Source organism: Elephas maximus, chromosome 5 (genome assembly GCF_024166365.1).
Source record: "Elephas maximus indicus isolate mEleMax1 chromosome 5, mEleMax1 primary haplotype, whole genome shotgun sequence".
Lineage (NCBI taxonomy): Eukaryota > Metazoa > Chordata > Mammalia > Proboscidea > Elephantidae > Elephas > Elephas maximus.
In genome coordinates this window covers 87294947-87306671 of record NC_064823.1, presented here as the reverse complement: position 1 = coordinate 87306671, position 11725 = coordinate 87294947, and the positions used below count along the sequence as shown (strand labels likewise).

General features: G+C 35.4%; 1 protein-coding gene across 1 annotated transcript; it reads right to left on the bottom strand.

Moving 5' to 3' along the window:
- Positions 1 to 381: 381 nt before the first annotated feature.
- On the bottom strand, positions 382 to 10169 carry JCHAIN (joining chain of multimeric IgA and IgM). The gene is made up of 4 exons (XM_049886097.1): positions 10030 to 10169; positions 6677 to 6803; positions 2021 to 2101; positions 382 to 1341 (listed from the first exon to the last, which is right to left on the bottom strand). Exons 1-4 carry the CDS (start codon positions 10091 to 10093, stop codon positions 1137 to 1139), a joined length of 477 nt encoding a protein of 158 aa, XP_049742054.1. The 5' UTR covers positions 10094 to 10169; the 3' UTR covers positions 382 to 1136.
- Between the last annotated feature and the right edge of the window lie 1556 nt (positions 10170 to 11725).

The window sequence follows — 11725 nt, the reverse complement described above, 5'->3', positions numbered from 1 at the left end:
CACTGAATTAATCCATATAAACACAGTGGAAGTTATTCAAAATGATTATTACCATTAAAAAAAGAAAACATAGAACAATGCCTCAAGAAACCAACTTTTACTCTCTACTTTAAACCCAGAGTCAGCATTTACTGCCCACAGATATGTGTTATCAACTGCACTTGAGTCCTGCCAAGAAAAAATTTTACCTGCCATGATTGATACTGTGTTTATCAGGAGGGGCCTTGCCTTTTTATTTAATTTTAGGTCTAAAATGACAAATGCACCTCATATATATACTTGTACATACTTCAAACTGTTCACCAATAATAAATTATATTTTAACTTACATACAAGAAAGTTAACACAAACTCTTTTCGAATGAACTATTCCACACAGGTATATGCTTATGAATCTATTTAATTGGTCAAACTGTGCTAGAGAATACATATTTTGGAATACAGATTTCATTAGATTCAGTCACAACATGGATGGTTTTTCTTATACTAGCCTGATTATCAAAATTAAATTTTTATCAAAAAAAAAGAAAAATCTGTATCATCTGCTGCCCAGTCTGTGTCACAGCAAAATATATTTTTCAATTATGCATTTAAAGATGTCAATTTCTGATCAGTTTCATAAATATTAGAGCCCCTATTTTAAATTATTTTTATAAGTAGTTCCAAATATGTTCTCCAATTATTATCTTTCTAATGAAGACATAGGCTAATCTATGTTTTATACATAAATTTTCTCTACACAGTAATACTATTTTAAAAGAGAAAAGAATGTGTAAAAGCGGTGGCTCTCCAAGTCAAAGCCAAAAAAAAAAAAAAGGCAAAATTTAATTATGTCGCCTTATTTTCACTCTTTGAGTTTTATTTTCTCCCCTTGTCTGTTTTTTTAAATGGTAGAAATTCCATTTTTAAGGAAGTGTACCCCTTCAGGCAAGCTTGATAAGTGTGAATATACTATGAAGAAAGAATTAACCAACAAACATAAGAATAATGTTACTATGTCAATTACTTTGGGGAAAAGGTAGTTTCACATTATCCAAAAACCTGATTTTATTTCCTTGGTAGTAAACGTATTAGCTTTCTGGATTGAAATGGAGAGCCTTTCAACATAAGGAGCTGTGCAGTCAGCAATGGCGTAAATTAATCACGATAGCAGGAATCCGGTGTCAGGGCCGTTGTCACCATTTTGGTCTTACCACCATAGATCAGTGGGACCGTATTAGTGTAGCACTTGTTTCTGTCGTAAGTATAGCAGGTCTCACTGTCTTCATCACAGATATTGCTCTGGGTGGCAGTAACCACCTGATTGTCCAGCTCCACTTCTACGGGATCACATTTTTTACAGCTGAAAAACAAGTATCTGCATTAGACACTCCCTGTCAAATGCTGTCTCAAAATCTGAGTGACTACACATTTCTACCTAAAATCAATTAGCTCTTCCAGCTCTGACCTGACAACTGACAAAAGGTGACTCCTTTCAGACCTCAGCAGCTCTACGATACAGAATCATTTATAAGATTTTTCAAACTTTAATATGTAACACTTAGCTAAAAAGTAAGCAATATAACTAGTAATATGATACTGATTTGTCTATACATACACAGCAACTTCTATTGTGTTAGTTTTATTCACAACTGTATACATAGTAAAATTTATAGTGACAAGGCAGGCAGAATTAAAAAAAAAAAAAAACTGTTCGATGCTGGCTTGCTTGTATAGTTGCCAAAGAAACACCTGCATGTGCATATATCTGAAATCCACTTACTGAACGATTAAGATAAATTGGCCCTTTCTATACTAATGACAACAATTTCTTCTTTAGAATAAACCTGTGATAAAAATTTATGAATTTATAATACCTGATAATTTTTTTAATAATTAAAACAGGAATGAATTATTCGAAAGTTCCAATTATATCTGTAATGTTGATACATCAACATATTTTCAGAAACATTCTTACTAATGAGGTTCATCAAAAGTTATTAACTTCCATGTCTATACTACTATGAAGGAAAATTTCTTACAGGTCAGACAAATGGTACACAAATTTGGTTCTCAGTGGCGAGGTGGGATCAGAGATATTCTCCCTGTTGTTCAGAGGAACACTAAAAAAAAAGAAAGAAAATAAAGCAAAATAATTAAACTAGCAGATATTAATAGGTTTGGTAATAGCTGTATTGCCAGAACTGAACTTAATATTTCATTAGAACAGTACTTACCATTACGTTAGCACACTATGAACACTCTATAGTAATGCTATAACTCAGATTTTCACGGTAATTTGCTGCATTTTAAACATTTCCCTTTCAAAATAAAACTCAGGCACCTCCTCCGTCAACCACCTGCTTACTTGGCCAATCCCTACTTTTCCTTTAAGAATCAGGTCAAGTTATGCGTCCTCTGTGATTACCTCAACCTCACCAATAAACTCCTTCTTCTGTAGTCTCATTGAAGCTTATGTATCTTTATTACAATAAATGTCATGTCATAATTTCTTGCCTATAGAATGACTGTTTCTCCAGAGTATACATTCCTTGAGGCAAAAAAAAAAAAAAATCTTTTCATTAATGTTTTCTCAGCGCCTCGCTGGATGTGTGACATATGTAATATGTTCAATATTTGTTGAATGAATGGACAGACATATTATTTTAGGGACACTGAGATTAGAAATCAAAGAGACTAGGTGACCTATCCAAGTTCATACAACTAATAAGCAGCAAAGCTATAACTAGAATCTCTTGATTTGGTGATATCCCATGAAAAATTAGATAACACTTATCAACCAATTCAGGTGATTTCATTATCTTTTAAATGCTTTCATTTATGATGCTGTTCTCCCCCTATGCACCCCTCCCTACCAAAAGAAAGAAAGAATCAAACAAAAAATGTGTTTCCTAACTCCATATGTAGCAATATCACCCACAAAGGCATCCAGCCAAAACCTGGATATCATCCCTGAATCTTCCCTCTCTGACCCTTCCAACACATTAGTCACATTGTAGTCAAAATAGCCTTTCTAAAATACAAATCTAATTTCCTCCTCTGCTTAAAAACTAGTGTCTCCCCAGATAACAGGGTGTCCTTAACATGGGATAGAATGCACTTCATCATATGCCCCCAACTCTCCAGCCTCATCTCTCACCACACCATCCTCTTCACACTACATGCCATCTGTAAACAACTTTTTGCCACTCCACACACTTGCAATGCTTTTTTCACCTCCAATTCTTAAAAATAATAACAGTTCTAACATTTACTAAGTACTTACTGTGGGTGTGGTACTATGTACAGCATGTTACATGATGATTTCATGTAATTCTCACAATAAGCCTGTTTCCTTTCCTTGGAACGACTTGCCCCACCTATCAATCCTGTCACTCATCACACACATATTTATACAGTTAACTACCATTCACCCAGCAATAGCCATTATCCTTCATGTCCATCATTTACTCCAAACACCTTTCCTGCCTCCCACTGCCACTCCATCCAGGATTGGATTGGGTACCCTTCCACAGTGCTCCTACAATACCCGTTGCCCTTGAATTGATTCCAACTGATAGCGAGCCTACAGGACAGAGCAGAACTACCCCATAGGGTTTCCAAAGAGTACATCGTGGATTCGAACTCCCAACTTTTTCGTTAGCAGTCGAACTCTTAACCACTGCACCACCAGGGTTTCCACGCTTCTCCAGTATCCTGTGCCTATTCCTGTCATGGACCCCTGGTGGCACAATGGTTAAGAGCTTGGCTGCTAATCAAAAGGTCAGCAGTTCAAATCTACCAGCTGCTCTCTGGAAATCCTATCGGGCAGTTTTACTCTGTATGAGTCACTATGTGTCACAATCAACTAGACGGCAAGGGGTTTGGTTTTTATCCATCATAGCACTTAAAATACTGTATTGTAATTGCCTTTTTACTTGTTTAAAGTTCCCTACTAGAGTGTAGACTCTTTGAGGACATGGGCTGTGTTTTATATAAATTACTGCACACTCAACTCTAACCCTCAGTATTTGGCATTCATTAGTACAAAATAAATATTTGTTGAAGGAATGAATCTATTCCTTATAAACTGTAAAGGATCTAATAATACCATGAAGGCTTTAAATGGTGAGAAAGATAAGTGAAAACATTTATGTGTGCCTACTATGAGGCATTGCATTGGGCAAATGTGCTGCAAAAGACCTCTTTAAAGTGTTGAAAAGCAAAGATGTCACTTTGAAGGCTAAGGTGCACCTGACCCAAGCCACGGTGCTTTCAATCACCTCCTATGCATGTGAAAGCTGGACGATGAAAAAGGAAGACCAAAGAACTGACACCTTTGAATTATGATGTTGGAGAAGAATATTGACTATACCATGGACTGCCCAAAGAACGGACAAATCTGTCTCGGAAGAAGTACAATGCTCCTTAGAAGCCAGGATGGCGAGACTACGTCTCACATACTTTGGACGTGTTGTCAGGAGGGATCAGTTCCTGGAGAAGGAAATCATGTTTGGTAAAGTAGAGGGACAGCAAAAAAGAGGAGGACCCTCAATGAGATGGACTGACACAGTGGCTGCAACAATGGACTTAAGCATAACAATGATTGTGAGGATGGCATAGGACCAGACGGTGTTTCATTCTGTTGTACCTAGGGTCACTATGAATCAGAACCAACTCAATGGCACCTAACAACAACAACACTGTGAGCCAAAAAGAAGCCCTGGTGATACAGTGGTTAAGTGCTTGGCTGCTAACAGAAAGGTCAGTGGTTTGAACCCACCTGCCGCTCCATGGGACAAAGATGTGGAATTCTGCTTCTGTAAGGATTACAGCCTTGGAAACCCTGTGAAGCAGTTCTACCCTGTTCTATAGGGTCATGATGAGTCAGAATCAACTCCATAGCAACAGGTTTGGTCTTTTTGGCTTATTGTGGGCCAGACACTGCTCTAGATGCTTTAATACATTTTTGTATTTAAGCCTCACAATCCTATAAAGTATTTGCATGCATATATTCACATTATATTTTATTTAGTATACACTATTTTACCCTAGGAGTCATGTTGAGTAATGGAGTCAGAAGAGCTGCCATAATGACATAGCAGCAGATGTAAACTTCAATACTAATAGAATTTTTAGAAATGAGACCAAGGAAGCATCAGGTTTCTGCAGAGCTACCAGACTAAGGCTGAGACTGACTAGGAAGAAAGGCCTGGAGGTCTACTTCTGAAAATCAGCCAGTGAAAACCCGATGCATCACAACAGTGTGATCCCCAACCAATCATGGGGATGGTACAAAAGTGGTTGTGAATGGGGCCTTCATGAGTCAGGGGCTAACTCAGTGGCAGCCAACAATAGGAAGTTGTTGTGGAGAAAGGCTTAGTCAAAGAAAACCTGCTAGAGGAAGTTATGTCTAAACTAGGACATGTAGGTTGAGCAGGAGTGAAGCAGGCTAAGATGGGTGAAAGGAAGAGTACTTCAAGCAGGACTAGTATGTATAAAAACAGAAGAGGAAGAGAGTACTGTGAGTTTGAGGAAATAAAGGTACTGAAATATTGCTGGATTTTCAAACTTAAAGTGAAAGAACAGTGGCAGTAGATGAGCTCGAGCCTTATGCTGAGCTTTGTAGGTTAGTTGAGGCATTTGTAATTTATCCTAAGAACAATGTTGGGAATACCATCAAAGCAGTTTTAAGCAGGACAGTGATAATGATAGGCTACACAGGCACACAGGTTAAGTGAATAAATAAATGTCAATATTTTGTTGGCTCTGTGTCAAGAACTATGCCAAGCTCTCAAAGGAATAGATATTATCAATTTATATTTACAATAACTCTCTGAGGTAGACATTATTTTTCCCCCATCCAGAGATGAGAAAGTTGAAGTTTAGAATGGATAAGTAACTTGCATACAAGATCACACAGATATTAAGCGAACCGGTGAGGACTTGAAACAAGATTCTTAACCACATATTTATCCTACTGACTGAAGGGGATTGAATGCTAGATTCTTTTGCTATTGGAAGTATTTGACTGTAGGAAAACTATTCATGGTAGGAGTGGTTCATAAGGAAGACATTACAGACTGGATACAACAGAAATTTCATTTCTCAAATATTATTAACACTGAATACGAATCACATAGCATATAACTCTGGTCTATGTGTGAAATGAAATGAATATCTGAAGTTCAATCTAAAAGTGAAGACTGAATCAAATTAGTCAATTTGAACAGCCTACCTTATCTTTATGCAGACATTTAAGTACAGTGTAGAATTCAGTACAGTGTATACCATATATGGTACAAAATAACGCTTTTAGGGTTATCAGAAATTTCAGTTTGAACTGATCAAGGGCAACTGAAAGTTCTGATTCAAATTAAAATCACTCCATATAAATAGGACATGTCAACGGCTAGATCAGAACCTTCAGTTATTACTGATCTGGCTGGCTGATTTGAGACTGCCTGAAAGTCCCTGGTCTAGGAAACTTTGTTCCTGGCACCACCACCCAATGCCTGCCCCACCCCCACCCCCAACTTCTGTAGAGTTGTCTCACCTCCATTAACATGACTCAACCTCATATAAAGTACAACACCCCCAGAAAGGTAGGAAAAATATAGATATTACATTCAATGCTTAATATTATAAAGTATCCCTGCTTACAGCATGAAAAAAGGGAACTATGGAATGCCACATACATAATTCGGATGTTTCTTTCCACAATATCCTGGCTAGGATCTTCTTTAGAAGGGATGATCCTGGAAGTAATCCGGACACACTTACACTTGTTGTCAACAAGAAGGGTCCTTTCATCTTTGTCTTGGGCTTGAAAGGTAAAACATATTAAGAAGAAAGGGAAACAAAACTTTATTTATATAAATCTGTATTAATTTCTTTCTTGCCTTCAGAAAAAGAAGGTTATACAGTTGTTCAGTCTCAGCTTTCTTCTCATGTTCTCTTTCCTAATCTAAAATAGCTAAAAGTGGAATTTCAAATGCATAGAGACCAAAAGTTCATTAGTGATTACAAGGGGCAGGCAGGCGGGAGGAGGAAATGGGGAGGTATTTCTTAAGGGGTACTGAGTTTCTGTTAAAGGGTGATGAGGAACGTAAATAATGTCACTTGAATTGTACATGTAAAAATGGTTTAAATGGGAATTATCTTGTTAACATATCTCACCACAATAAAAAAATAAAGTGGGATCTCATAGTGAAAGAAATCCAAATGAACTCTACCAAGAATTTTCTTCGCACCCCCGGCCCCCGCCCCCACCCCTTTTATGTAGTCTATGGAAACCTAGGCTGGGTGAATTCTGCTTTTCACCTGATGTTTCTAATTGAGGTATAGCTTCTGATTAATGTAGCCCTGTAAAAATCACTTCCAAATACCAAAGTGAGAGAGAAAACAGAAATCTACATTGATTTCTCCCATACCAAAGCAAATTCATTAAAAAGTAAACAAAAATAGCTTTAGCCTTTATAAACCCAGTTTCAAAAGATAACCTTATTTTTTATATGACTTAAATAGTCTCCAACACAATTTTCCTAAACTGAATTATATTCTTCTTTTTCATAGTACCAATCAGGTTATCATGGTATAATCATTCAATCAAATAAAAAATAAGTGCTATATTTATTAATAATGCTTATGAGAATTATTTTAAAAGATGTAGTATATATAGATGTAAAGTATTATAAATTTGCAAAAGAAAACTTAGAAAACATTGTGAGGAACAAGCTCTATTTAATATAATATGCCTGTATACAGAAAAAATTAATAAGTGAAAGAATATATAGATGACCATTTAAAACCTTAACTTTGAGTGTCTTTTTATTGACAAATTTGATTATCAAAGAATAAACAAACAAAATTCCTTATTATCTGACTTAGATCAGTTAATACTTAGATATTTGAAGTTAATAATACCTTTACAATAATAGTATTAATTAAACAATTATACTGATGTTAAATATCTTTATCTGTTCTTATAGCTTTAGCTAAATGACCTTTAAAAATTTCTCTCATCAAGCCTCAACTAATAAAATAAAGATTTAGCACATACATTCAAGTTATAAAGGTTAAATAGTCAGGATAGGAAAAATTGTTCTTAACTGGAAGTCCAATTATTCCTGAGATGATTCCCAAAGCAGAGAGAAACTAATTGCAATATTTCCGTCTTAATGATAACAGCCATTACAAAGACATTTTAAAACCACTGTTATTGTGCTTATAAAGAACTTTATAAAGCATTACTATGCCATTATTCATAAGTTCTTAATAAATCTTCTGACAAAAGTCCTTATGGTATTGGAGAAGAAATACTATAAAGTCAATTCAAGATAATGATATAAATCTTATTAATGTTCTGAAAGCAGTAAGATGACTTAAATGTGTCTTCTTCCTCCTGTATCCATGACTCTTATTAAATATTTTTCTCAATAAAATAGAAATGAATATATACTATCTAACCAAAACCTGATATTAATAGCTGAGTAAGTGACTTGACTATAAAGTCTTAAACAGAAAATGTCTCTGTTTATTATGACACATAATGTACTTCCTTACCAGGACCCTAGAGAGAAACTATCATTACTGATATTATATAAAATTAGGTGGCCTAATATAGCTCCTGGAAAATGTACAACTGCTTTCAATTCACCAGGATTTATAGGACTCTGACATTCTCTCTCACAGATGGCCAGTATTTTCCCTAATAAACCTATTATTATGGACTGTGCCTTACTTTATTCCCAGAGAACCTCAGACATAGTAGGTGCTCAATAAATATTTCATTCAGGTCAAATAAGAAAATAGACTTAACACATGCTAGATATGACTGTAATGAATTTATTGAAAGATGATTCTCTTAGGTAGGCAGAACAGGATAGTGGTTAGGAATAGGTGCGATAAACTCAGCTTGCTTCAGTTCTACCTACCACTTCCTTGCTATGTGACCTTTGTTAAGTCAAGAAGTCTCTTAACTGGCTCAGCTATACGCCGGACATAGTAAAAGTACCTATCCTCACATAGCTACTGTGAGAATTAAATGGAATAGTATATGTAGAACAGTTAGCACAGTGCCTAGAATATAATATGTATTCGATGAATGCTGGCTATTATATATGCAGTTACATACTTTTTCCTAACAAATATATTTATATACTATAAGCAGATTTATAATATATGTTTATATATGAATATATACATGTTCTACTACTAATACTTTTTAAATCTTATTAGAAAGCTATGACTTAATGCTAAGCTAATATAAATATATATGTATAATAAAAATGTATAATAACTATTCTAAATTACATTCTTTTCATGTTCTATGTTTAAATAGGAAATCCTGGTGGTGGTTTGGGGATGTTTGAATAAGAACTATAACCTCAGTATTAGAAATGGTTAATCCAGCCAAATTATATCTCCTCTAACTTATGTGTCTTCTAAATAGAAATTATTTAATACGGTACCTCTATATTCAGGGTGTATACTACTTTCTATAGTTGTTTGAAAGTTTTGTACACAAAAAAAGCAAAATTCAGCCATCACGTTATAGACAACTTGTATAACATCAAACAATGTTAAAGGGACATAATAAATCTGTAGGCTCAGATCCAGGAAAATTGTTAGAATTAATGTCAGTCTCTCTGGGGATATAAAATCTCAATGCATTATATCTTATCTACTGTAATTATTCATTTCTCCAGAGTACTAATTTAAGAGACCCCAGGGGAGAATTACTGATTTTCAAGACTCAAGATGGAGACTTATAAATATGGCTATCTATTTTTTTTTATATAGTTATCCAGAAATACCTATTTCCTTATTCTCCAGGATGTAGTAGGCAAATAAGAGAAAAAAGGAATAAAAAAAGAATCACACTGAGTCATGTTTGTATAAAGATCACTGCCCATATAAAGATTAAGACATGCTAGAAAACAGTGGCTGACTAGCTGGTCAAGCAAAGCATAAACATAAATGCTTGAATCTGAAGAATCTGTACTATATTTTTCCTTTTTTCTAGGTTCATTTTCTAAATACCACATACCTGTCACAAGAACAGCTTTAACAAAAATGGCCAGGACTCCCCAGAAAAGCAAACGATTCTTCATCTTGCCTTCACTTCTTTTGAAACACTGGAGCTGAGAGGTCAGGGTTAAGGTGTGCGATCTATAAGGAATGTGCAAATGATGGTGCTTCTGCTTTCTTAAAATAACGCTCCAGGCAACTAACAAACTAAAAACAATCACAACTGCGGTTGAAGTCTGAAATTTAAATGCTGCTTTGGAAAGAAATGCATTGCTTACATTTCAGTATTTTCTTCCAAAGCAACCCCCGATAACCTATGCTTTGATGTAATCCTTCTTTATTTTGCATTTACTCTATATAATTAAATCAGAAGCTAATAATAATTTCAAAGCAGGAGTTCACTAAAAAAAAAAAATCAACTTTATTACCTAGATAGATTCATACCTATCTTCAAATCAAATGTCTGAGGCTTGTCATGCCTGGAACAATAAATGAAGGGGAGGGAAGGAGGAAGAATGAATTAAAATCCTTTAAGGTCTTAATTGTATCTTACATCATTTTTTTTCTACTACTCCTTAATTAACCGAGCTGACAGATGAATGAAGGCGTGTATATATGTGTGTGTGTATGTATTCTAATGTTCTGATTACTTTCAATAAACGTAATCAGAATATTACTTTCAATTATTTTATTTTATTTTAATTTATAAGTTCAATATGGAAATGGCAACTTCGTTTCACATACTTGGGACGTGTTATCAGGAGGAATCAGTCCCTGGTGGAGGACATCATGTTTGGTAAAGTTGAGGGTCAGCAAAAAAGAGGAAGACCCTCAACGAGATGGACTGACACAGTGGCTGCAACAGTGAGCTCAAGCAGAACGATTTTGAGAATGGCAGGACCGGGCAGTGTTTGTTCTGTTGTACATACGGTTCCTGTGAGTCAGAAGTGACTCCACAGCACCTGACAACAACAACATGGAACTGGAATTAGAAATTGATAAATATTAAATGTATCAGTTGCCACCTTTTAATTTGATGGCAACCTTAATTAAGGCAGACCTTGTGTTTGCCAATCCATTAACACTATTCAGAAACGTAAACCCATGAGATGATTTTCATTTCAGATGCCTCAACATAAAACTGTTTTTTTTTTTATGTTGCATTACATATTTCTTGCAATTTTTTTTTCATTTAATTGGTGTCAATTTTTTTTTTTTTAAATCTGAGTATTTGGACAGAGCATCATTCTATCCCCTCTCCAACATGCTAGGATTTCCTTTCTTTTCTTCTCCCTCACATCCAGTCTACTGCCATGTCCTATTGGCTTTATCTCCAAAATGTATCTCAAATTCATCTAATTCTTTTCATTTTTACTACCACCCTATTCCAAGCCCCCATCCTCTTTCTTGGACTACTAGAACAGCCTCTGTAATAAAATGAAATTTTTTCTTTGCCCCAGGGTTGATGACTAGTGCTCACAGCTAACAAACAGGAACAGTTACTCCAAAATCCAAAAAAAAAAAAAAGGCCAGATAACATTCTCCAAGGCTTAACAAGAGGCAACAGAACTCAAATTACTGCCATCAGCCACACCCCACCACTGCCATACTTCTCCTTCAGTCTTTAAAGGATTACGGAGGGGAAAGGTGTGGTGTGGTGTCATCATAGGAGCTGTTGGCCTTGTGGAAATAGTAGTGTTCGTGATAAGATACTT

Excerpts from the sequence above, each read along its gene's own strand:
- JCHAIN (XM_049886097.1), bottom strand. The coding sequence starts at position 10,093 with ATGAAGAATCGTTTGCTTTTCTGGGGAGTCCTGGCCATTTTTGTTAAA. Across the intron at positions 6,804-10,029 it reads TAAAGCTGTTCTTGTGACAG|CCCAAGACAAAGATGAAAGG; the intron begins GTATGTGGTATT and ends TTACCTTTCAAG. Across the intron at positions 1,342-2,020 it reads GTGTACCATTTGTCTGACCT|CTGTAAAAAATGTGATCCCG; the intron begins GTAAGAAATTTT and ends CTTGTTTTTCAG.